This window comes from Pyrgilauda ruficollis, unplaced genomic scaffold, assembly GCF_017590135.1.
Source record: "Pyrgilauda ruficollis isolate IOZ18807 unplaced genomic scaffold, ASM1759013v1 scaffold140, whole genome shotgun sequence".
Taxonomy (NCBI): domain Eukaryota; kingdom Metazoa; phylum Chordata; class Aves; order Passeriformes; family Passeridae; genus Pyrgilauda; species Pyrgilauda ruficollis.
This window is the reverse complement of record NW_024512544.1, coordinates 132,671-159,372: the sequence shown is the minus strand read 5'-3', so window position 1 is coordinate 159,372 and position 26,702 is coordinate 132,671. Positions and strand designations below refer to the sequence as shown.

General features: G+C 52.0%; 1 protein-coding gene across 1 annotated transcript; it reads right to left on the bottom strand.

Moving 5' to 3' along the window:
* Positions 1–1,484: 1,484 nt before the first annotated feature.
* On the bottom strand, positions 1,485–25,931 carry MLPH (melanophilin). The gene is made up of 17 exons (XM_041460216.1): positions 25,807–25,931; positions 21,674–21,895; positions 20,447–20,583; positions 18,984–19,022; positions 18,311–18,405; positions 17,505–17,633; positions 15,718–15,904; positions 13,901–14,052; positions 10,450–10,533; positions 8,475–8,666; positions 6,101–6,286; positions 4,162–4,317; positions 3,962–4,054; positions 3,698–3,763; positions 3,492–3,549; positions 1,849–1,946; positions 1,485–1,511 (listed from the first exon to the last, which is right to left on the bottom strand). Exons 1-17 carry the CDS (start codon positions 25,914–25,916, stop codon positions 1,485–1,487), a joined length of 2,031 nt encoding a protein of 676 aa, XP_041316150.1. The 5' UTR covers positions 25,917–25,931.
* Positions 25,932–26,702: the final 771 nt, after the last annotated feature.

Here is a 26,702-nt window from a genome sequence, read left to right as displayed (position 1 = left end):
CCCAGCCTGTGGACTCACAATACTCTCTGGGATGACCACAGGACCAATTCCTACACAGTCAGCAGCCTCTACTCCTAGCAAAGCCAAACGAGTGTTACTTGCATGAGAACTCACCCTACTGCTCATAATTAAAGTGGTTTTAGCTCAGATGCTCAGGAATTGCCTAGAATGATCCAGCCTGGGTGGCCATGGAGGGGAAACTCTGCACTGGTCTGATGTCCCTGCTCCAGCTGTGAGTGATCCTCCCCACTTTGCCCATCGGGGAGGGAGGGAAGGAGGGAAGGAAGAGAGTGGGGGCTGTACAGGACAGGGACAGAACAAAAAACCTCTTCCAAAGTGACCTGCAAGAGAAAGCAACCCTCTGCCCATCCTGATGCTCTGCTCATGGGTATGGGGCCGGTACTGATCCACTGGGATCAGTGGAGAGTTGAATATTGGAGGAAAACAAATGTCTTGGGGGAGCTGGGGGGAGGCTGACACCAGGGCCCAGGGCTGCTGCAGCTCCAAAGGTCATCACAGCCCTGAAAAAGGATGGGGTGGCCCTAAGAGGCTCCACAATGCTATCACCAGGGACAAGGGACATGCTCATCCACCCAAGTGCATCCTGGCAGGGGCTGACTCTGCAGGCTGGGGTTCTGTATCTTGCTGATGCAGCCTCACATGGAGTGGAGATATCTTCAAGAGCTGGAAAAGCAAGCCAATATCGCCAGCAAGCCCTCCAGCCTTTCCTCCCACTTCTCTTGCCACTGCTTGCCTCAGGTCTTGCCTCACTCCCATGCCCTGATGGCCACAGCTGCTTCAGGCGTGGTGGCAGAAGCCCCAGTGGGTGCTTGCATGGCTGGGGGCAAAGAGCAAGTGCTCACTGGGAAGGAACCAGCACTGCTCTCATCCTGCTTTGCTGCTCAGGGAAGAGAAACAAAGCTCAGGGACATGGCAGGGGATTGGGACCAGCATCAGGGTGTGAATCCCAGCACTGGGATGCCTGGGTCCATCTTCTGCCTGGGGTACCCCAAGGGCATTCCACACTCACTGTCAGCTCCTGTCCCTGCTCACAGCAGCCTGGAGAGAGCAGGGACAGGCACTGACATTTTCTGCCAAGTGAGGGCTGTGTCCCTGCCCTGTCCCTGTGCTGAATGTCACACTGGCACCCAGCTCCCACGAGGAGGTCACTCCTGCTCTGTACCTCTCCGGTCCCCTTGGCTGACCCAGTACCAAAGAGCTGCCCCAACCCAAGGTCTCATTCCAGCATCCTCCAGGAGCACCCCTGGCCACATGGCTGCACCCCAGTGCTTTGCTCCTCTTCCCATCAACTCCCAGCAAGGCCTCCTGCCCATGGCCTCTGGCTTCCTTTCTGTCCAGGCTTTCAGGGAGAGAGGGGCTCAGGAGAAAGAGGAGAAAGTGTTTCAGGGAAGGCTGAGAGAGGCTTTGCTTTGCTGAGGTCTTGCATCTTCACTGAAATGCGGTAGCAGGGAGGTCCCCTCTCCTCAGGACAGGTGAGTCATCACAGGCTTCTGCAGGGCACAAGAAGGAGAAACCTCAGCCCACCACCGTGTCAACACCACCCTGAGCCAACCTAGCATCTCCTTGTCCCTTTCTAGCTGTCACTGCACAGAGTGAGTCCCTGTCCCACCCCACAGACCACGCAGGCAGCGGGAACTCAGAGATGTTCATCTTCTCCGGGGCTCCTGACATCCCCGACCTCAGGAGCGATGCCCAGGCACTCCACCCTCACCAGACAGCGTGGAGGGACCAACGCTGAGAGCTGAGGGCTCCATCAGCTTGAGGAGAACGTGGGGGAGGACAAGTGCCAGGGGCAGCCAGCAGCCCTGCCTGGGGCTGGCTCCGTACCGCAAAGAGCCGCTCCACCCTCCTGTTCTTGCCGTTGGGGTTCCTCTGCGTCAGCGAGCCGCGGTACGCCGAGTTGCGCTCAAAGGAGTCGTCAAAACCTGCAGGGAGGGAGCAGGGGTGGGCAGCAGCTCCTCAGCCACCTCACCAGAGGCTTCAGAGACCCACCGAGTCACTTGGGATTGACTAATCCCCCTCTGGCTGCGGGTTTGGATGCATCCCAGCACTCCCCTCTCCGGGAGGGCGATGGGAGCGCTTTGCTAACGAGGAGAAAAGAGCTGCTGCTGCTCAGCTTTCCAGAGCCCTCTGTGAGCTGGCTCAGCCTTTCCAGACTCTGCTCTGGAAAGCTCCGTGGTGCAACAAAACCCCAGCCTGGGAGAAGCTCTCAGCTCTCCCTGCGCCAGCCTTGAGACTCTCTTGGCCTGTTAATTCATCTCCTCTCCTCTGCCACCAGCTTCCACCAGCTGCACCTTTTCAGGCCCAGCTTTCCAAGTCCCTGCCCTGGCAGGCAGGCAGTCAGGAGACCAAATGAGCCCTGGCCCAGCCCAGGCACGGGGATTAGGTTTGCTGGTGACGTCTGTCCCCATTGCACTTCCCTCTATCTCCTCGCAGGGCTGCCTTTATCTGCCTGCCCTTTGCAGGAAGGAGAGCAGATGACTCCTCCTGAGGATGAGGACAAGGGACCTTTCCACCTAGCAGCCCCAGCCTGGGGAACAGCACTGTTAATTGTCTGTGTGGATGGGGGAAATGCTGCTCTACCTCTGCAATAAATGGTCTTTTCCCCCTTCCCTCCCTTCGCTTTCCACTATCTGGAAGGAGAGCCACTCTTTCTGCCTTTAAGCTTGTGAGGAGAGATAAGAGAGAAATAGAAAAGTAATTTCCTAACGGGTCTCGCTGATATTGGTCAGAATTAAGCATTTCCAGTGATTGTCCCCCCACCACACCAGCTGCTGTGCCAAGTTTCAGGTCATCATCTACTTTGAAGCTCTCCCAAGCTGCTGTTTGCCCATAGCTGGGCCCCGAAGGGCTTCTTGCCCCCCAGAAATGGCTGATGAGTCAAGTGGGCAGCAGGGGCAAAATCACAGAGTCATGGTTTGGGTTGAAAGGAACTTGAAATCCACTCTTTGTTCCACCCCCTGCCATGGGCAAGGACACCTTCCACTAGACCAGGTTGCTCCAAGCCCTGTCCAACCTGGCCTGGAGCACTTCCAGGGTTGGGGAATGCCATCCAGGGAAGGATACCTTCCCCAGGGCGGCCAAGCAAGGGAGAAATTGCTGTCAGAAGAGAGGATGGGCTTAGGTGAGGCTTTGAGAGCTAACAGCCCACGGGATGAAGGCACACAGGTGTCTCCCTGGACCGTGGGGTGGCTGCAGAGAAGTCCTGGTTCTTGGAGGACTCAGCCACCTCAGCCTGGTCTCTGTTCTCCCATCACTGCCCCCAGCCCTGCCAGCTGCTGCCTCCTTTCCCAGTTACCTCCACAGGTTCCCCCTGAGGCTGTCCCAGCAGCAGGCCATGAGCACAGGGAAGGGAACTCTGCTGCAGACACACAGCTGGATACAGAGAGAGAGAGAGGAGCAGCACCCCCAAAGCCCAGCCCAGCCCCCCAGAGGTGCCCATCTCCCACGGGCAGGGCCGTGGTCCTTACTGGTGATTTCCAGGGGACTGTTGAACTTCCTCCTGAACCGCTGCAGTCCGGGCATTGCCTGCAAGAGAAGGGCAGCAGCCTGCTGTGGGGAAGGGATGGGAGGGCAGAGGTCTCCACTGAGGCTACTGCTCTGAAGGCAGCCCCCAGGTTGTGTCCAGGCTTAGTGCTCTGCCACAGGCACAGCCTGTGATTAGACACACACTCACTTTAATGTCATCCAGAGACTCCCCAGGACTGCTGCTGGCAGGAGCAGGAGAAGGGAGACAGGCAGCCTGTGGACAGAGGAAGGCAGAGGTGTCTCTGGGGGTGCAAGAGGAGGCAGACACCTCAGTCTGCCACGGCAGAGCACCAGGCAGCACAGGGAGAGCTGGGAATGGCTCAGCCAGCCAGGCAGCCCTTCCCAGCACCCAGGGGCAGCAGCTACAGCTCAGGGCAGCAGGTACATCACAGCCACCACCCTCCATGCTCACCTGCACACTCGACTTCTTCTTTGCCTTTTCCACAGACTTCACTGTCAGCCCTGCAGCAGACAGGGCTGCAATTCGGGATTCGATATCCGATATCTTTAGAAGGAGGAAAAAAGACACACAGATGGTGGTTGGAGGATCCACCAGTGGCTCTGTTTGCCATCACTGGCTGGGCAAAGCATCTGCCAGGGTCAGGCCCTCACCTCACTCTCTGCCTGCTGCACCTGAGCAGCTGCTGAGGCCACTTTGTCCTCCAGCTCCGACAGCTCCGAGTCGGTAGTGCCGCTGTGCTGAGCCCCTTCCTCAAGCTCCTTCAGGGTCTTCTCAAGCTGGTAGGTCTTTCCAGCAGTCAGGTACACCTGAAATACAGCAAAAGGAAAACTTGCATTGAAGAATTAACCTTCTTGGAGCTCTCCTCTCCTGCTGTGGCTGCAGCCCCAGACGCAGCAGCTCCTGCCACTCTTTTCTGACTGCCTTCTTGCCTTGCAGCACAGACAGTGCCAGTCAGCTCTGACACGACTTGCATTCTCATTTCCTCCCTTCCCTGGGCTTTTTGAGAGCAATTACCAACAGTGTGAAGAGGTAAGAGGCTCAGTGGGAACACAGGAAGGACCAAAACTCAGTGACCTGCTTGAGAAGCAGCAGCACTTTGCGCCGTGTGCTCAGAGGAGAGCAGGTACCAGCTGCAAACCAGCTCAGGCTGCTGTGCCCTGTGAGGAGGAGACAAACTGACTCTCCAAACCTGCTCAGTCTGTGCTGCTGGGAGCAGGGTCAGAGCAGGGCAGCCTTTGCTGCCTAGAGAAGAAGGGTGAAAGGATCTATCCCAATAAAACCTCTGGTTTTACTGCCACTTGTCTCCTCCCAGGTTACTACAAGGACACAGGTCCAAGCAAGGCAGCTCAGGAACATCAGATGTGGCCACTGTTCTGCCGACTGATCCCAAGGTCTTGGTATGCCATGGCAATTTCTGCTCCTCCAGCCCTCCCAGCTCTCCCTGGGCTGGGCATTGTGCAAAGCTGCCTGGCAGGAGCCCTCTGCATGCACTGAGCTACAGCCCATCCACCCAAATCACAGCAGCACGCTCCCAGAGGTCCCACCCATCCCAGTGCAAATCCTAAGGCCATGCACCACCCAGCCTGAGTCACAGGGATTTGCTGTGGGCCCTCCAGACTCTCCCAGTGCCCTCCAAGGTGGGTGGCATGCCTTGCAGAGCAGCACAGTGGCCAGCCAGCTGTGACTCAGCCAGGATCCCCGAGGGAGTGGCAGGATGACACACATCTCCCAGGGCTATTGTCTACCCACCCCTGTCCTGAGCTGACAGCAGCAGCAGCAGCACTAAACCCCAAGTTCATCCTTCCCAGCCCTATCCCCTCTCTTGGGAGAGGGGGAACCCCAAAACCTTCATGCATCCAACCCTGTTCCCCTGGGATGCTGTATTTGGCCAGAAAGCATCCAGGTGTTGCAGCTCCCTTACTCATAAGCTTTCCCCAGTGAGAGATGAGCCACGGAGTGTGTCCTAAAACCCTGCCCCCCAATGCAGGACATTCCCTACAGCAAAACCCGACCACACAGAGGGAGATCCAACTCTTCTTTGAACCGTTTCTTTGGAGCTTGGTACAGGGCACTGTGGATGCACAACACTTCCACAGGGAATCAGTTCCTATGGGTTTATGGTGGCTAAAAAAGCTGTCAGCATTCTGGGCTCACAGAAACCTTGCAGGGAGATTGGGCTCTGGCTGTGAACTTGTCACCTGCACAAGCCCATCAGCCCCAGGCACAAGCAGCCTTAGTGAAGAGGGCTCATGAACCCCTTGATGAAACACACAGTGCTGGGGAGGAACTGAAGGCAATGGGACACCAGTTTTGCTGGAGCAGGGACTGCTGAAACCCAGCAAAGCCATGCTACAGCAGGGTGGGGACCACCCTCATCACCCAGGAACCAAAGGAAGGAAAGCCACAAGACTGAGCACCTTCTTTTGCTGTTGTACCATCCTCTAAGACCAGACTTTTTAATCCCTCTGCTGACCATCCTTGCAGTGCTGACCATCCTCTCAGTGCTGACCTACCCCTTAACAAGAAATTTTGGGGGGGATTCCTTTGCGTTCCCACCCCCCTCTGCCCAAAAGCTCTGGGGAGCCTTACATTTTCCTCAAGCTCCTGGTACACTTCGGCCACCTCTTTCCCATCTGCCAGGCCTGGAAGCTGCCCAGCAGGGAGGGCCCAGCCCTGGCTCTGTCCATGCACCGACTCCCACACCGCTTCCTCCGTGGCGTTTATGGCTCTCAGCACTTTGGCCGTGATCTCACTCAAAGCCTGAGCCGACGACCTCTGCGAGAGCCAAAGCACAGGGAGGGAGGGAGGGGGGGAAAAAATATGGATGTTATTTCAACGTGGTGTATAAAACATCACAAGCCAGGGGGGAGAGGGGCACCAGACCTCCAGGAGCTGTGGGAAGAGGGAGGAGTGGTAATTAAGGGGCTTACGCTGCTCCTGAAGGGCTCTCCACCAGCAGAGCTTTGATCTCAGCCCGTGCTTTCTGCAGCATGGCTGTGACAAAAGAGGTCACCTCCAAAGGCTTGGAGAAGAGGTTATGGAGGGATGTTTCTCTCACTGGAAGCACCTGAGGGCCACTCGGTTACGCAGCAGTTAAGCTCTAATTGCAGCATATTGCTTTACACCTCAGCGGGCCTGAGCGGGGATGCAAACAACTCCTTGAGTTTGTGGCAGAAGAATAAAACCAGCCTGACCCCATAAAATTATTGTATTGCCACACGGACAGAACCTGGGGCTAATTGTGTCCTCTCTTCCCACCCTAAGGAGCACTGATGGCAATCATGCCCTAAGTGCTGCCCTTGGCTTGATGAGGTGCTAAACACGGTAAAAATGGTCCCAAGAAACTCATCGTGTCTCTCCCAGCTGATAATTCCCTAGAAACCAAGGAGATGGGGGTGACATATGTGCTGGTTGTGTTTACAGCTGCATGTATTTCCGGGCAAGCTGTCCTGCAGAGAACCAGCTAACTCAGTCCAGATGACATTTTTATCATTTTATGGTGCCTTCATGGTACAGCAGAGTTTTTTCACATTTTCCATTAGGTTCGTGTGCTTCCATCACAGTGCTCCCCCAGTCAGAAGATTTCCTCTTGACTGGAGGAACCTCCTATCAAAAATCCCTCAAAATCACACAAAATCCAAACCTGGATCTGTTGCATGTATAAGGAAAGCTGCTGTTAAACATCATCCATGCTGACAGCCTCTAACCAAGGCTGGTCCAGCTACTGCAGGCATTTCTATCTCAATACTCCTCCCTGCTTCATAGCAGGGCTTGGGGGGCATAAAAAGTAGTAAATCTGGAGGATCCAGGCTTCATTTCATAAGAAACCAGAATCTTACACTGATACCACACCAACAGTTCAGGGTTTGAGCCTCTGCCTGCTGCAGATCAGCAGCTCACACAGAAACTAAGTCACCTTGGCTTGGTGACTTACCACTTACCTGCACTTAATTAGGAGTGGTTATTAAGATGACGCAGATTGTTCAGTTTAGGAGAAGTTAAGTCTGGCTGCAGCAACCATCTGAAAGCAGCTTTCAGGAAAAAGGAGGCAGTAAAGAGTGCTGTGGGTAAGGATGCACTGCTGCTCCACCGGCAGGGAGAGCACAGCAAATGGGGCCCAAACCCACCAGGTTTTGTGTTGGGAGGAACAAATGCACATTAAAGGCAGGTCTCATGGCACCATGAAAGTCACCACAACCTCCAAGCTTTGCAGGAGAGGAGAGGGGCAGCGTGGTGCCTGCTTCCTTCCTTTGCCAGCATTTTGGAGCAAATGCACACACCCCCCTTCCACAGCCAAGGCAGGAGGGAGAGGATGAGCAAACCAGCCCTCAGAGACCCAACAGGGAGTGCTGACCTCTCCATCTGTGCTAATGGATCATCTTGGAGCCTCTGCACTGCTGTGATCTGTCCTCCTCTCCCTGACCCCTGTCCCCACCATGGAGGAGGGACAGGAGGCAGCACAGAGCTGGAAATGCAAGAGATGCTGATCTAGCAGAGTGGGGTCAGGGATTTAGGGACTCAGGGGCACTGACAGGTGTGGAAAAGACATTTCAGGCTGTAGCAGGTGCCTGACAAAGGCTGCTGGTACTAAATCCTCACCGAGCTCTTCTCCCACCCCAGGACTCTTCTCCATGGTAACTTCCAGATGCTGGGACCACTCCTTTAAGTAGATGTGGAGGTTGTGTAGCTCTCCATGACAGGCAGCAGCCTGCAAGAACTCTCAGAGGCTTTACTTTTGACTCTTGGCTGAGACTGGGAGAGCCTACAAGGAGAAATGCCCACATCTAACACCCTGGGACTTCCCTATCCCGTGACATTGTTAAAGCAGACACAGACACAGCCCTGGTGGAGGCGTGGGACAGAAGGAGAGTCACGTTTTCGTGGTGTAAAACCACAAACCACTGAGAGCAGGAGGAACCATGGATGCAGCCTGGAATGATGTGGGTGGTAGGGCACAGATCACCTTTCGAACATCCCTGGCCATGGCCTCTCTGGAGGAACTCAGCTCTGGTTTCTTTGCTCTCTTCTCTTCTTCACGCTCCTCCTCGTCAGAGGAGACTTCTTTATCACTGATGTTGCTGGCTAACTCCTCCAGCTTCCTCTTCAGCTCCTCCTCCTCAGCATCGGGGTCAGTGTGGGACTCTGGGACAGGAGACTGGAGGAACAGAAGAAGGGAAAGGTGTGAGAGGCTCCTGGGGTGGACACAGGGCCTGCCTGGGTCCAGACAGGCTCAGCAAGCAGAGGAGCTTGGGGAGTGGGAGCACAGAGGGGCTTTCAAACCGCCCCAGGGAGCAGCAGAGCTGTGCTCCAGCTCCTCTCTGAGGAACACAAACCCCTGACCTAAAGAACCTCCACTCCCGTTTTCCCCACACACAGAACTTGTTTTTCTCCATGGAAGATTTCCTTTCCCCCACCCTTAAAAAGGTGGGCATGAAGGATTTGGGGCAAAAAATCCCCACATTTTCATTAGGAGCCATGGCATGGCTGGTGGCTCTGAGGGCAGAGATCACAGCAACCCAGAAACAAGGTCCACCAGGGAGAGGGAAGCAGCCATGGGAATTGCCACTCCCTGAGGTAACTTTTGGAACCTCTGGGCAATCTCATTTGGGATGAGAATCCACACAGCAAATTTCCCTGTAGGATAGATGGCAAATATCCACCCACCCCCGTTGTTAGGTGCAATTCCTGGTAGGTGGAGAAGAATCCTATTAAACTCCCAGGCACTGGAAGAGATCTCCAGAAGTTCCTGAACTTGCTGACCCCTGCATTAAGATGGGAATACAATTACCTGCGTCATACCTGGTGGGGTTTTGTCTGAGCTGTTTTTTAACAGCCTCCAACAGCAGCATCTGCAGCAGGCAATCTTTTTTTCCCCAGGCAACCTATTCCAGGGCTCTGCTACCCTTTCTGCTGGAAAGCTTTGTTGTTAACCTCAGCCTGTCCCACAGCTGTTTAGACTCACTGCCTGTGCTCTGATTTGCCCTGGATATGGGAATAAAGTGTGGGAACCTGACACTGTGAAAACCTCTTACTCCCTTGGTTGGCATTACTGATGGAAACCCCAAATGATTAAAATCATTGTGGCCAGCCCCCTCTGCGAATTTTATAAAAAAATGGAGAAATTGCATTGTTTCATCCATGCCTGGGGGCTTTGCCTGTAATTAACACCATCCATTCTACTGAGCCATCAGCTGCCAGAGTGGTCATGGGTTCACATGAAGGAAAAGAGTGCATAGTCTAAAATTAGAAGCCCAAAAATCAATGTTAAGCGGTCTAAGTATTCACAGATTCTACACTGTTGCTCAGCTTTAACTTAATTTAGCTGCTTTCCTCCAAGTTTGATGGCATGGTAAGACCAGGGCAGCTCAGAGGAGATACAGAAATGCTCCTTGACTCAGCTCTCACAGTCACAATAACCTGGTGCCTTCCTCAGAGGTATTAATTGGGTGTCCCATGATTACAAATGAGCTGCCACAGCTCTGCAGACACAGACACCACCTAACAAAACTCCTGAAATTAGCACTTGATGAACTATCAGCCTGAAACCAAATTTTCCTTGTGCAGAGGGGGCAAGGAAGGCACTGGTTTGCACAGGGTCTAAATGGGTTACATTTCCTGCAATTTCTGTCTTGCCATGCAATGTTTTCTAAGGCACTCCATCACCTGGGACTGGAGAACAGCCTCCAAGGCCAAAACAGAGGAGTGAACTCAAAGAGCCCAGGTCACTGTGGCACCTAGGGACAGGGTTCAGTGAAGGACTTGGCAGTGGCGGGGGAACAGTTGGGCTCAGTGATCTCAGAGGTCTCTTCCAACCTAAATATTTCCATGATTTTGTCTCTCCCTGCAGTACTGGCTGCTTCAGAGGAGCCTGTGCAGCGGCCAGGGGAAGGGAGCAGCAGAGCCCAGAGTGCATCCCTGCAGGATTCCTGCCTGGTTACCTCGTCAGGGCGCGTCAGGATTTTTTCCTCCAAGCGGTTCAGCACGCGCTCGATTGCGGACATGCGAGTGTTGAGCTCATGGATCTACAGGAAAGGGGAGAGAGAGGGAGAGGGAAAAGGAGGAGAGAACAGACCAGCCACCACTCAGGACAGTGAGGAAACCAGAAGAGGAAAGCAAGCAGGGCACTGCCACCGTGGGCAGAGTTAAAAGGCATTAAAAAATAATATCTTTTAAGTAATGTCTTAAAAGTGCCAGTAAGTTTCAGGAGATGCAGAGCAACCTCAAATCTGGAAAACTCCAAGCAGTGCCGAGCCCCCAGCACAAGACAATTCCCACCAAAGCATCTGGAGCTTTGAAGCAGTGAATGTAAAAAAAACCCCATCACCAATAAAAGCACCAGCCTGTAATAAAGCCACCCATCTCACCATCGTTCCCATGCTGCCCCAAATTGAAGTCAACATCCATTTTCACTTCCTACTAACATGTTTTTCAAGCTGTAACCACCCCATCACATGCCTGCCAACACAGTGGTGGAGAGAAATCCACAAAAATTCAGAGTAGAAAAACCTGAAAGTCTTCCCTACCACTTTGAAATTTTCTCAGTTCTCTGTGCATGATTTACCCAGATGCCCGCTCCTCTCTTCTCCCTCACTCTTCTGACTAAAATGGGGCATGGAGAGAAGGGCAGAGAAATTAAAGACAGACAGAACCCTGAAAATCAAAGAGAAGTTACTTCCTGTGCTCAAGAACCGAGACAAACCTTTGTGGTGAGGGTGGACTTGGATTAGACATTAGGAAGAAATTCTTCCTGTAAGGTGGGGAGGCCCAGGCACAGGGTGCCCAGAGCAGCTGTGGCTGCCCCTGGATCCCTGGAAGTGTCCCAGGCCAGGCTGGACAGGGCTTGGAGCAGCCTGGGACAGTGGAAGGTGTCTCTGCCCATGGCAGGGGTGTGGAATGAGATATTTTTCAGATCCATTTAAACCAAAACATCTTTATTATCTATGATCACTGTAAACATTAAAGGAAGCTTTTTTTTTTTTTAATCCCCTTTAGAAATTGAAGTTTTTCTTTCTTTGAAAAAAAAAAAAAAGTCTCTTTCCTTTGATCCAGACAAATAAAACATAAATGATGATAAATATTGCCTGGTTTATGGCACTACCAGTGCATCACTGCTGTTCTGAGTGGCTTCTGCCCATTCAAAGGGGAGCAAGCAGCAAAAGCAGTAAGCAGAGGTGGCAACAAAGAGATGTGAGGGGCGGGCTTTGTTTCTACAACAATTTACATCCTCTCACTTAGTTTTTGTACTTGCCAGCCTTTGATTAATTAGACCCTCACAACAGATAGGGATGATTGCATCTGCTTAAGGGAAGATGAATATAAAAACCCGGCGGTGTGGAGAGCAGAGCTGTCATTACCACCCCGAAGTGAAAGCATCTCTAAGCAGCATTAAACGCCCTGGCAGGAAGCACTTCAGCCCATTGCTAAGAGGTTTTTCAGTCCTGTCTAAGGCCTGAGTCTTGCATGGCTCCCAGTGACAATGAGAAGCCTCTGATGAGGCATCAGCCTCAGAGATGGTGACAAACCAGGAGTCACCACTGCCCCATCTCCATGAGGAAGAGGCTGGGAGAGATCAGAGCCTAAAGCACGGGCTGCTGTTGATATTGATGGATACCTACCAGGATAGGAGCTGAAAAGCTTCATTCTCCTTCCCAGTCAAGGCTGGCTTTAATGCACCCCGTTAGGGCACATCTCCATCAGGAACTGGGTCACCCTGCACTTCTCCCAGTGTGACAAAGGCTGGCAAACTGTGCTCTGCACTAAAACACTTCAGGGGAAATAAGCTTAAAGCACAGCCCATAACATCAGGTAGGGGAAACTACCCCTTGCTGCTGAGGAGGGAGGACAGGTTACTCTACCCAAGCCTCTAACAGAAGCTTTTTGTAAAGGACCAGACACCATCAAAGCTTTGGGAGTCCAGAACTACTGAGCTCAAAGGTACAACACGATGGCTTCTGGGAGAAATTTGGGAAATTGGAGCTATTCCTTGTGGCTTGGTCCTGTTGCTACCTGACTTTTAAAAACCTGAAGGCAAACACCCACACAGTTACCAATTCAGGGCTTTTTTTTTTTTTTTCTTTTTTTTTCTTTTGTGTCTCATCAAATTTAAGTGCTTTTTTTTTTCCTTTTTTTAAAGTTTTGTTCTTGATGCTTCAGCTCTGGAGTCACAGGACTAGGGAACAGCCCCTGATTTAGTTAGAGCTGGGTGAGGAGCAGGCTGGGTGGCAGGATGGTTGCTGGCTGTAAACACATCAGCAGCACAAAGGGCAGGGAGGATGAGGAGCTATTGAAGCTAATTAGCAACGCTGCCACAAGAGCAAATGGGGGTAAAGTGGCAGTGAGAAGATGCCTCGTAACCATTAGGGTGACAAGGCTCCACACCAGCCTTCCTCCAGGTGTGAGGGAACAAACCACAGCCCGATGTGGGATGTGGGAGCTTCCCCAGCTCCTGGAGGAAGTCGTGGGAGGCGTTGGTAGGAATTTGGGCTCATTTCCCCACTGTAAAGCATGGTGCACATTTCATGCCTAACACAGCGTGGCCTCATTAAGGACACCCAGTCCAGGGTTCTCCCATTTACTGCTGGCTGAGGAAGGAAAGGCATTTGCTAATTAAAACCTGTGCCCACAGAAGAAAATGGCAAAGAGAAGCTTTGCCTACCCAGGCACATAAAGTGTGGTGCTGAGGGGTGGTTGTGGTCTCAGATCTCACACTGATTGCCCAAAGAGGGGTCCAGGACATGCCAAATTACCAGCTGTGAGACTGGAAAGTGATAATGCCCCTGCATCTGCAGCCAAACACCACCCTGCATTCTGCTGCTCATGAGATCTGAGGAACCAGATCAGCTTTACCATCCTCAGCACCCACCACTGGCAAAGGGAGCACCAGGCACAGCAGGTCCTTGCTTGACAATTAAAACACAAGCTTAGATCCTGTTTGACTCCTTTCTTTAGGATGTTCCCCCCATTACCATCGCTCAGGAGAGGTATGTGACAGGTCATCCTGACCCAGTCCTACCCAGGCAGGAACACACTGCAGAGGAAGAGAAGGATCTTGGTGCTTATTAAATATCCATCTCCAGACCTCCATCTGGTTATTAAGCACTGGCACAGCCCATTTAAGCAAGCCTTTCTGGAGACACAAGAACCCACAAGTAACTCAGATTAATAAGGACAAGCTGGAAAATGAGCAGCAACAAGGGCAGGTTTGTTATTGTGATGGCAGCAAGGGCCATGGAAGCACCAGCCAGTGCCTGCTTTTCTTTGTGCTGTGACTGGAAAAGCACACCCCAGCTGGCCATTGCTGCTCCTCTTCTCCCCTGAACCACCCTGCACCTCAGAGGCAACAAGGGGGACGTGGCCACGGGCTGGGTGTCAGCAGAGGCTGTTTGGTACCTGGTTGGAGGAGTGGCTGATGTTCTCCTGGGAGGAGGCTCTGTTCCTGCGTTTGGTGGCATGGGGTGGGAGCTGGGCTCCCCTCACGTCCTCGTCGGAGGTGTCCATGTCGGCCGAGTACCGCGCCCGGGGCGGCTCGTTCCAGGGGATGCCTTGGGAGAGAAAGGCACAAGGCATTCACAGGGATGCCTCAGGGTTTAGCTTTTATAGTTTTCAGATCCTGTGCTGCTTTTAGTGTGTAGTTCTGAGCTTCATATTAAGGGATAGCAAGCTCTCTTCACAGAGTGGGAAGACAAAACAATTCCTTCTCTAGCTGGGAACCAAGGACAAATAATCCAAATCTCAGGCCCAAGAGCATAAACAACATGAACTGAAGAGAGAAAAACAAGCAGGATGGGACTTCATAACCTAAAGCTGTAATTGGACAATTAACTCCAGTATACAAATGGACCAGAACTTATAAAAGTGAGAGACCCCATGACCTGTCATCCATTTTGTGACCATTTTGGTTCATCTTGGGTGCAGCCCTGGCTGGGCTCTTGTGCTGCCCAACGTGTAACCATTAAGACCTTCTAATAAATCACTGCTTTATTCTTTACCTCTGCCTAGCCTCTGTTCTAGGTCAGCCTTCACGAGGCATCAACACCCCTGAGCTCCTTCCAGGACATCCATCCTTAAGACAAGGAAATAAAGAGGCATTTCCCCAAATCAGACTTCCTACCCTTTGGCAGGAGATGCTTCTGCAAGCCAGACCAAGGGTAAGGATGGACCAGGCTGCAGCCCCACAGGCTGTGCCCACACAGCACCGAGCACAGCAGGGTCCCACACAGGACACGAGGAGCACCATCCCTGCTGTCATGCCCTGAACAGCCTCACCAAAAACCACTACTGCCTTCCCAATTTTTTGGGAGCCAAGGTTTGGATGTTGCCCTTTGTGCACTGCCCAGGTGCTGGAAGATGTTTAGGCTCAGGCTAGAGAGGTGCCAGCCCAGGATGGAGCATTTAAAAAGAGTGGAAAGTCTCCTGTGTAAAGGAGAATTACAAATGAGACAAAAACAATGAGAGAAAATGGAATTAACACGGCAGGGGACCTTGCTGCTGTGATGCTCCAGCAGGACTTGGAATGGGAATTTAAACAGCCATGTTAAGGTCTACCCAGCATTCCCAAATGTCCTGAAAATACATCCAGGCCACTGGAGACACAGAAGGACATATTCTACATTTGCATATGCACAAGCCAATATCCAACCCTCCTGGTTCTGCCATCACTGAGGGGAAAACAGAGGTGGTAAAAGGCAAATTCTGCCTCTTAGAGGGTATTTATAGACTCACAGATCCACAGATCATTTAGCCTACCCATGCACCCTGCCCAGCTACAAGGATGCCACTTAGCAACCTCCAGTTCTAGTCCAAATCCCCTAAAAATTCAAAGCTTTCTGCAGCCACAACATCCTTTACTAAGGAGTTGAACTCCTCTGCCTGCAGTGGGAAACACATCCCATTGTTTCTAGCATTTGATTGTGCCTAGTTTCTACCCTGGAAATCACCACTAGGTATGAAAGGTATGGACACCTTAGGAACAATCCTTTGGCTTTGTTGGGAACCAGACCAGCCCTTTTACAACTAAATAACAACAAATAATCAGCAAGACTCTTTCCTAAGAAAAACCCCTTTTTGCAGACGGATAAATCGTGTTGACCCTCTTAGGGGCTTTGAGGTTGTTCAGAAAAAAACACAAAGACGTTTTCACTTTGATCTAACACTTGCAGCTGCTTGTCCCAAGAGGATACAAGAGGAATCTGGCCAAGGACACCCACCAGGCTTTGGGTTTCTTTCCAGGCTCCTCCTCCGTGCGTTGACAGTGAGCCGAACCTCGGTGCTGAAGTGCTGCTCCGGAACGCTCACCCCCGGCTCCTGCAGGACCTGGTGGAACACCAGGTCTGCATCCGTGATCCTGGACTCCTGGGAGCCATCTTCAGCTGAGTTGGGGAAATCTGGGAAGGACTGAGAGTTGAGGATGCTGCTGAGCAGCTGCCCACGGAGATTTCACTTGTGTGACCCCACCTGTAGTGCTGCCTCCAGCTCAGGGGCCCCCAGAGTAAGAAAAGTGTGGAGCTGTGGCTGCTCCTGGATCCCTGGAAGCATCCAAGGCCAGGCTGGGAGGGCTTGGAGCAAGCTGGGATAGTGGAAGGAGGTGGAATGAGATGATCTTTACAGTCCCTCCAGCCCAAACTATGATTCTACGATTCCTTGTCTCTCCTGACCTCCACTAAGAGCTCCTCTCTTCATTCTTCAATATATGCATGGATTGACCTTTTATAATGACAATTATATTTATATAAAATATAAAAGTTCCTAATAATCCCATGTAAAGGCTTTGCCTGGCTGCTGAACCCTGAGCAATACTTCCCATCACTGCCAGGGGGCAGTGGTAATTTTTACAAGCACAGAGTTCCTTCAGCCAGGCTGCAACACCCTCGGATCTTTGGAAACGCCATCCCCTTCTACTTATTCAAACAGCCACCACCTCAAATAATCTGTAATCCATAAATCCAGTTTGACAGAGGCCAGCCCTCACACTGACTTCTGCTGCAAACAGGGGGAAAAGACAAACAAAAAGAGGGATCTAATTATTTCCCCCAAATTCTAATAATCTTGTGTGGAGTTGTACAGATTTATTTATTTATTTATTCAAGTTGTTGTTACAGATCTCGGTACATCCTATTTCTACCCAAGAATAGTTTAATCAGAGCATTGTTAAAAAGAAGGAGCTGTTTAATGCTTTAAAAGCGCAGTTTCACCAGGAAAGGCAAACAAGAGCAGCCCAAAACGCTGGATCTGAAGCCTCCCAGGCTGGAAGAGCTTTTGCCACACCCAGGGTGGCCCCACCTGTGTTCCCCCCAGAGCAGGAAGGTGGGGTTGGTCAGCCCTGGCCCTAGGTGGGATCACAGGGCACAGCTCACTGCACTGTCTGGATCTGCCTGAGTCCTGCTCCTGGCCAGAAGCTCTGGATACTAAGGCACATCCAGTCTCCTATTTAGAAGCAACCAGCATTCCTGCAGTGTTCGTCCTCCCAGTGTTCATCCCTCTGGCTGGCTCTCACTCATGCTGGCTCTGTGGGATTCATCTCAACCTCACAAAGGTCGTGTGCCTCATGGAGCTGCTGGCCAGCTGCACCCCAGTGCCACCACACGGCAAATCCAGCCCCAAACTGGATGGGAAGAACATGGGAGAAGAACTTGATTTCATTTAACCCCTCGAGCACTGAATCTGCTGGAAACCAGGGTGTGTTCCACAGCCTTGGGACAACACAAGAAACCCATTGTCTGCTGAGAGCAAGGAAATCTGCAGGGACAGGGCCAGAGAACCTCCTGCTGTCTCATCTTAGCACTCATCCTCACTTGGATCAGATGTCCTGCTCCTGACCTGGCCTGAGGCAAAGGACTTCAGTTGGAAGAAGAGATCACAGTGATGAGGATCAGGGACTGGCACATTGCCTCCCAACACCAGCTGAAGGAGCTCTGAGGCTGAAGGAGCAGTGGCAGCAAGCAAGGAGAAGGAGGAAGAAAGGAAAGAAACCCCCCCTCCAGGAGTCTCCCAGTACCTGGAAAGCATCCGGGCTGCTGGCTGCTGGAGAGAGCTGCACAGACTGGCGGCGAGACTGAGCAGAGTAATCCGAGTCCAGTTCGAAATCAAAGGGGTGCACAGACAGCAGCCGCTTTGTCTTGCACATCTTTAGCACAGAAAGTGCAAGAAAGGCAAATTCAGTGTAAGACAAGGTTGACCTTGAGGAAAGGGGGAGGGAGGACCTTTCTCTCCTTAGTTTGCCTGAGTTTGCTCTGCTTTTTGCAGAGAGAATTTGGGCCTGACGCTGTCCTGCTTGAAGGGAACCAGGTACAGCGTGTGTTTGTGCCAAAGGCAAGGAAAAGTGGGTTCCTGATTTCCACAGCCTCTGTAAGCAGAGTGAGAATCTCTCTCGTGGTTTATAAGGGCACTCTGGGAAAGCTGAGCCAGGTTACAGCTCAGAGCTGATGCTTTTGAGCCCTGAAGCATCTCCCCATCCTCAGAGGGAGGATGTTGCAGGCAGATCTCTCTGAATATTTGAGAGGTCATTAGTAAAAAAACCCCAAAGTAGGTGGGTTCTCATTATACAGGTGGGAGCTGGGATTTGTATATTAATTGGTGATGTCCATAGTGTTAGGAGTGGTTCTTTTTTCCAGAGCACAAGTATTTGTGAAGTTACTGACACGGTTGTTTTTACACAAACTGAGAGAGGAGCTTATCTCAGAGAAGAAAAACAGAGGGAAAGGTCCAGTTTTGAAAGTGGCACAGGAAGCCACCACCACCATCACCCAGGGCAGGCCAGGGACACGGAGCGAGGCAGGGGCAGCTGCAGAAGCAAACACTCACCCTGCTGTAGCACTCTGCTTCAGCCCCACGAAGGACATTGTCTTCCTCATCGCTGTCCTCCCCGGCGTCACAGCTGCTGAGCAGCTGGCACTCTCCTGGAGGGGACACAGGCAGCAGGTGAGTGTCCCCACCCTGGTGGTCACACCAGTGTGCCTGCAGGCGAGGCCATGCTTCTTACGTGGGGTGAAAAAACCCAGACTAGAAGCAACTCCCCAAATTTTTTTTCTGCTGGCCTCTCATTGCTTCCCCTGCCAGATGTGCGCCATCACAGGTGTGGAAGTGAAGGGGCACCTGCACCACAGAGAGCACCCCGAGGGCCACCTGGGTAACTCCAGTGCTTGAAGGCTCAGGAGCTATTCCTGATTCCCATAGTTCTTCTATTTATCAATGACCCATTGCTTTGAGACAAGGAGTGCTTGCAAACTTCAAGTTTGGCATGTAACTAAAAGCCCTGTTGCATCCAAATCTACCCTTGGAGCCCCCAGATGTACCACAATGCAGGGATTGGGCACTGCAGTCCATCTCCACTGCAATGCAGGAATGCTTTCCCTGGTCTGACCACTCCAAATCTCCTCAGAAGTGCCCACAGCTGAGGGGGATGTGAAGACATAAAGATTTTGGGAAACCTTGCTTGAACTGCAAGCCCCCTGCTGCAATCCCCTTTTTTACTTACTGTTAATGTCTGGCAGGCTATAAACTCTGTCATGAAGACCTAAACAAAGGGAAAAATGGTGGAAAAAATGAATAATCACATTTTCTTCCTGTTCCTCGAGCAGACAGCAAGCCTCAGAGCCATGGCTGACTGGAATTCTCATTCTCTAGCCATTACAAGAAACAATGGTTAAAAAGGCTCTTTAAAGAGAACAAAACAGGAGCTTGGAGACAGGACTTGACTTTTAGAAGTCAAAGAGCTGCTCGCCACTGCTTCCCCAGGCTGATGTGACATGCCTGGGAGCTGCAGGGGAAGGCACAGCCAACTGCAGATGGCCAGAGATACATCCCAGGAGGAGATTCTTGCTTGCTCATGGGTCAAGCCAATTCACTGGTGTTAATGAAGTAATAAACAACAAAATCATTTCCCTTTGAAAAAGGCATCAGAATCTCAATTTAAAGCAGCCCAAGGCGCTGTTACCCTCATGCTTGGTTGGGTTTTTGTGTGCTCTGATGCGTTTTCGGTCCAAACAATGCATGGATTGTCTCTCAGTCCATTAATTTTTTTTTCCCTGCTATTTCTGCCATGAGTTGCCTGGCTAAAAGAGTGATTGGAGCAGTTGAAACAGATCATGTCAATGGTACGTGTGCAAACTTTTCTGTGGCTCCTCAAGATGGGAATAAACTCCACATTGGCTTCCAAAGGAAACAGGCCAAGGAGTAGGAGGTCTATGAATAACAACTAGGAGCTGGTTAGTAATAATGCTATATTAATATAATCATATATTCATGCACTATTGGACCAAAATCAGAACTATGGAAGGTCCATGAAGCTCTGAAGAAAACAGTTATGGTGACAGGTAGCTCACCAATTTTGGCACAGTTCTGTCAGTGCCAGGGGACAATCAGGTTGGTTGCAAAAATCATCAGGTCTTGGGGAAAAAAAAATGAGGGCTGGCTTTATCCTGCAGGTTAAACTAGGGTTAATTTCACAAGCTCTGTGATGAAAAAAAAACAAAAATAAAGAAAAAAAAAAAGAGCTGCAAATTTACATACTTACAAATTGCAGGACATGGGACTTTGAAAATTATGAGAGATATTAGGGAATGAGATATTACGGAATGTTTTTCATTGAAAAAGTGTTCAAGGAAGTCACAATCCTTGGAAGGGTTAAAAAAACACATGGATCTGGCACATGGGGATGTAGTTTAATGGTGGTCATGGTAGTACTGGGTTGGACTGGATGATCCAGAGGTATTTTCCAGCTGTAATGATCTTACATTCTCCAGCCTGTGGTAAAAACTTAACAGTAGAAAAGCCATCAAGAACACCTGCTCTGTGTCTGAATGAACAACCCTGAACCTCTGCTTCCTCCCTGGGATGTTTTGGGGTTGGTCCCCCACGACACCAGAGCAGCACCACCACTGCTGCTCCCCGAGGCGGTGCAGCACAGATTCCCCAGGAGCAGCAGTGGCCATTCCTCACCCAGAAAGGCAGAGTTGAGCCCCTGGCCCGGCTGCAGCCTGCCATAGAGGGACTGCAGGACTTTGGCACTTCCAAACCTCTTGAAGCGGGACCGCACGTGTTCGTAGTACCACTCCAGGGAGCCGATCTTCACGATCCTGCCCAAAGAGAGGAGGCACGGCCAGGTGAGCAGACCCTCACCCAAAAAAGCTGTATCTTAACAAAAACACGGCATGCTTTCATCTAAAAGGATGCTGAGTTTGGGCAAGTCTTGCTGAGCCTCATCACCTTGTCCCTCAGAGCAGAGCAGGAGGAGTGGTGTTCCCAGGGGCGGATACAGGGACTGGAATTCTTTAACATGTATGTTGGTGACATGGGCCCTGGGATTGAGTGTTCCCTCAGTTCACTGACACACCAAGCTGTGTGGTGCTGTCACACGCTGGAGGGAAGGAATGACACCCAGAGGGACTGTGGACAGCCTGTAGAGGTGGGGCTGTGAGAAACTCATGTGGCTCAACAAGGCCAAGTGCAAGGTCCTGCCCCTGGGTTGGAGCAATCCCAAGTGAATATACAGGCTGGGTGGAGAATGGATTGGGAACAGCTCTGGGGAGGAGGAATTGGGGATGCTGCAGGGTGAGAATATTGATGAGAGCCAGAAATGTGCACTGGCAGCCAGAAATCCCCTCATGTGCTGGGCTGATCCCCCAGCGTGGGCAGCAGGGGAGTGGGGGATTTTGCCCCTCTGCCCCAGTCAGGTAAGACCCCACCTGCAGAGCCACCTCCAGCTCTGGGGTCCCCAAAAAAAGGACATGGAGCTGCTGGAATGAGACCAGAAGAGGCCACAAAGGTGCTCTGAGCTCCTCTGCTCTAGAGCCAGGCTGGGGGAGCTGGGGGTGCTCAGCTGGAGAAGAGAAAGCTCTGGGGAGACCTCAGAGCCCCTTCCTGTGCTTAAAGGGGCTCCAGGAAAGCTGGAGAGGGACTTGAGATAAGGGCTTGGAGTGACAGGACAAGGGGGAATGGCTTCCCACTGCCAGAGGGCAGGGTTAGATGGGATATTGGGAAGGAATTCTTCCCTGTGAGGGTGGGGAGGCCCTGGCAGAGGTTGCCCAGAGCAGCTGTGGCTGCCTCCTGGAAGTGTTCCAGGCCAGGTTGGATGGGGCTCTAATGAAAGGGCAGGGGGGTGGAACTGGATGGGCTTTCAGGTGCCCTGCAGCCCAAGCCATCCTGTGATTCCCCGAGGAGCAGCACCTGGAGAGGCGGCAGGGATCGCAGACCCAGCCCTGCTCCTTCTTGTTGTAGCGGCTGCAGTTCTTGCAGGTGTAGAAGCGGCAGTCCAGGCACTGCCGCTTGCTGTTCAGCAGGAACTTGAAGGGCTGCAGGCAGTGCACACAGTGAGTTTCGTTGAGGTGGGACTGACTGGTCAGGAACTCTCTCTTGCTGCTCTCCTGGTCGATCTTGCATTTCAGCTCCCTGCAGAAAACACCCCCCCCCCCAAAAGCAGGAGCTTGAGTTTGTTATTGTCTCACTGCAAACTCTCACGTGGCAGAGCCCATCACGCCACAATCATTTCGGGAACGATTTTCCAGGGAACATTGCAAGTCTGCAGCTTGTGGAAACAGCTGTAGGGCAAATCTAATAAATAACATATCACGAGTTAAATAAGCTAAGAACAAAGTGGGCTCCAAAATCAGGACGGTTAACTGGAGTTTAATACTAGATTTAATTTAATATTAGAATCACAGAATATTCTGAGTTTGACAGGACCCACAAGGATCATAAAAAAAAAAAAGGGATTGTGCCAAAACCTGTCCTGTTTGTTTCACAGGGTGTTGATCATTAATGCCAGGAACCTCGGGAGAGCAGCTCTTCTCAAACCCTGTGGCTGTATCCCAACATGACACAATCTTCAAGCCTGGAGTCCTGCAGGGAATTAAAATCTTTCTGGAATTCTTAGTTTAAAAAAAGGGGGGTGGGGGGGGGGGAAAGAAAAAAATCTGGGATTAAAAAGGATTAAAAGAGGTTTTAATATAGTCCTACAGCACTAAAAATTCAGCAGACCACTTTATAAAATTATGTGCAGCAAGGTTCTGGCTGTTCAGGGGATGCAGCAGGAGGAGAGGCTTGTGACAATCCCATGAAAGGGAAGCACTTTCCAAGAGCACCTTCACCTGGCAGTGCATCCCTGCAGGCTTCCTTCACTATCCAGACCTGGCTGCCAGAGCAGATCCCCTTGGGAAGGAGTGTCTGGACAGCTGAGATGCCTGCCAGGCCGGTGGGGCACCCTGCACTGCCCAAAAGCTCTCTGTTTGCTGCCCGTGCCACGCACCGCCTCAGGTATGTTTGCCTTTGGGGCCATGGCTGAAAGGAAAATGTTTGACTTGTAGGGAAGGTGCTAGAAAGTTGTTTTCTCTCTAGACAGGGTTAGGAAGCTGTGTTTTCCAGAGCAGGAGTCAGCTTGGGTTAAACCCTCAAGGGATCAGGTCTGGAGGCCGCTTCAGGATCACAGTGTGGACCACGAGGCACTGGTGATGCTCCCAGTGACGCCGGGGTGACCACAAAGGAGCTGGGGTGACCACAGCAGGAGCCTGGCTGGCCCTGGGAGCAGTGGTGTGACTGGCAGTGGGAAGGGCAGGCATGTCAAGCAAGCTAATCTCTGTTTATCCTAATCAGTTTGCACATTAGGACTCAGCTTTTGATTTTTATTTTTTCCCGAGGAAGAATTTTCTGGCCACCTGGCAGCCAGCGCACTGCAAGACACATTTTTTGGTGTCACTCCTCTGCTTGTGGTCACGCAGGAGTGACACCAACTTGCATTTGCATCTGGGAGATGTAAAAACCAGCATAAAGACAGAAAACTGGGCACGTGGTTTGTATAATCAGCCGTTCACCATCCCAGCAGTGATTTGCACAAACTGGTGCAAATGTCCCAGCAGTAAATTTAAGTGACTTCTGAAAAGAAACCCTCATACAGAAAACCCTTGGGTTGGACTCTGTACTCCTTTTCCACTCCCGTGCTAAGGCTGTTGCCAGCAGGATCTGATCTTTTTTACTGGAACTGCTTTTTCTGGTTCCCAGAGACCGGTTGGATCCCTTCAGCTCTCCTCCCTCACCCACCAGACCTGCCAAAGGAAGGAAGAGTCTCAGCCAAACCAGTTTAAAACCCGCAGGAACCGCATGCCTCTTGTCTCCTCTTGCTGGCAGGAGCACCAGCCAGCCCCTTCCCTGCTCTGCTCACGGCAGGATGAATAAATCTGTGGTGTTGGGATGCCAGCTGCAGCAGGGTTGGACCTACAGAGCCCCAGGAGAGATGCAGGGAGCCATCCCCCAAAAATGGGGTTGTGGGCATGGAAAGAATCAGGGAGAAACCCCTCAAAAGGGCCATTATTTAATTTTTTGGGCAAAGCATTGCCCTCACATGCCTGTGCAGCTTGAGGCCGGCTGAAGCCTTTGTCCCTTGTAGGTGAATAGCTTCTGCCAAAAACAAAATACAGAGAAGGAGCAAAAAGGGAAGAAAAAGACCAAGCTGGGGAGGGGGTGGACAGGACATTTCTTCAAGGCTGGCAGGTTGAGACAAGTCCGGGGAATAGAAAAGTAAATGAATAGAAAAGTAAATGGGGCTGGTCAGAGCACAGAGTGAATGGCTGCAGGGTCCCCCACAATGTCACGTCATGTCCCAGCTTGTTGCAGGCAGAAAATTCTTGTGTAGCTCCATGTCCAGCACCCAGGAATGTGGCATACTTTCCCAGGCTGGTGGTCTGGTCTGTTGCAGAAATTATTCAGAAAGTACAGAAATTTCTGTAGTACAGAATGCTTAATGCCAGCCCTCTGCAGGGCATGACTAAAGAAGAAAATAAAACTAAGAAACCAGGGGAAATGATCCTTAGGAGGAGAGACAGCAGCTGGGTAGGAGCATCCCAAGACCTTCCCCTATCCTGCATCTCCCAGAGCATGGAACTCAATTTGGAAGCTTCCCGGGCAGCAGAGAGGACCCAGATAAGCCAGTCTGGCGCCAAGGCCGAGTAAGGAAGGAATTCACCTCGCCCAGTTCTTTGCTGCAGGGCACAGCAATGTAGGTCTCCACCTCCTCCCTCCAGGCTGAGCTCAGATGCATCACAGGGGAGACATTCACCCTTTGCAGGGTGATAATTTTTTAAAACACCCCTGTCTGATCTCTTTCCTGCTCTTCAGAGCTACCAGCAGAGGAAGGCAGTAGTTGATGATATTGAATTATCTCTGCCTCCCACGCAGGCTGGCTTTTCTTAGGAAAAAAAAAAAAAAAAAAAAGAAATCAGGGGGATGAAAACTACACTACTGAGGGTTTCTTGTAGCCATTGGTGTAAATGGAGGAGTCCCACGACTGAAAGGTTTTGGGGCATGCAGATACCCCAAACCGAGGATGGCTATCGCTCCTCACCCCTCCTTTTGGATCTGACAGAGGAACTAATGAGCTCCTGCTCTCCAGGCATTGGTATCAGCACCAGCCCTGGCACATAAAATTCAGAGCTGGGAGGGTCTGAGGGCTCAGTGGGAGTGCAGCACAGCCCAAACCCAGTCTGAGAGCATGGACCATCCCTCTGGGATAATGAGAACTTGGCCAGACCCCGAAGAGGGTCACTGCAGCTTCTTGAAATATGTTAAGGCATTATTAAGTTCAGCATCTGATGTAGTTCATGGACAAAACCTGAACCTCTATGATTTCTCATGCTCAACATTTAATCTGATCTGACAGAACGTTTTTTAAACAGCACTTTCATCCAACACCCTGTTTATAAGGACTGAGAAGTTCATAGAATTTGCTGCTCCAGTGACTTTTCAATATTTTCCCAATCTGTGGGCCCCTAAAACCTTCCCAGGACAGCACAGCCCCCAGTACTGGGTATATAAGGCTACTAAAATAGGTTTACTAGTAGTAGTAGGTTTACTACTCCTCTCAGTTATTTTTCCAGGATTCTTCAGGGATCTGAGGATCCCAGGACTCACTGAACAACTCCTGCCCTAAACACACGAGACCCATCACATGAAGCAAAACCAAGGCAGCCAAACCCCATGCTCTGCTCCCGGGTGAAGCCTCCCCTGGAGAGCCCCACCAGCCTCCAGCCTCACAGAGGCATTTCCTGGTATTTGTCCCCATAAAGTGCGGCGGTGTCACCGATCCGCATCGCTGCCGGTGGCACGGCGCCAGTTTGCACCTTTGCTGCCCGAATGCGTCACCTTGCCGCTGATAACGCAATCTATTAACCGTGCTAGGCTTCCACAGCCCGGTCTCCTGCCGTGCCTCCTCGCCCACAGCCTCAGCAGGTTGTTTTATCCCTACAGCCCACGGGGACCCGAGGTCCCGCTTGGTTTGCCCCCAGCTCAGGCACGGGAGAGCAGATACTCACTCCAGCCGTTCCTCCTCTTTTTTCCGCAGATCAAAGTCCCGCTGAACGACCTCCCAGACATGCTTGGCTTCTTCATCGGTGAGCTTGGAGAGGTCCAGCTTCCTGCCCATCTCGTCGCGGCGAGGCTGGCAGCCGATCCCGTTAGTCGCTACCCCCGAGCGCTCGCTGTCCCGCAGCCCGGGATGCTGCTGACGAAGGGGGAAGAGCTCAGCCCCACCTCCGCGGCTGCCCATATAACCGGGCAGGGGCAGAGCTGCGGGCAGGCCAGCCGGCTCCTGCCAGCACCGCAGCCGCTCTGCCGGGCGAGCCTGCCCGCGGAGCAGGGCTGGCACGGCGCCTATCGGCTGCGGGGACTCTGGGTACCAGGGAGGCCGGCCCTGCCTTCCCCCGGGGTCCTGCCCGCGGCTGCAGCCGCTCCAGACCTCGCCCGCCTGGCTGGGGCTACGGGAGATGTTTACTCTGCGCAGGGTGTGCGGATGAAAGGGAGCCTTCAAACGCCTCCCCGGGGAAGGCAGGCCACGGGCTTTGGGAGGGAGCGGAGCATCCCCGGGAGGAGCTGTGCCTGCGCGCCCGGGAGGACCGGCTCCATCGCGGGGCCTCGTGCCCCGCCAGGATGCTCCGCTCCCCTGCCCGCTCTGCTGTGTCTCCTTACACTGATCTTGCCCCCAGCAGTAGTTTGTGAGGAAAACTTGAGCGCATCTGGCTTCGCCCCACACCAGAGACTGGCGTCCCGAACTGCTCCCACAGCAATTTGGGCAGCTGAGCTTTGCTGGTGGCAAACAGCTTAATTAGGACGCAGCACTTCCCTCGTTTGCCGTGAGCAAGGCAAGACGGTTTGACAGGATTTTAAGAAAAGTGCTAAATACACCACATAACCAAAGAGATATAAATTGTAA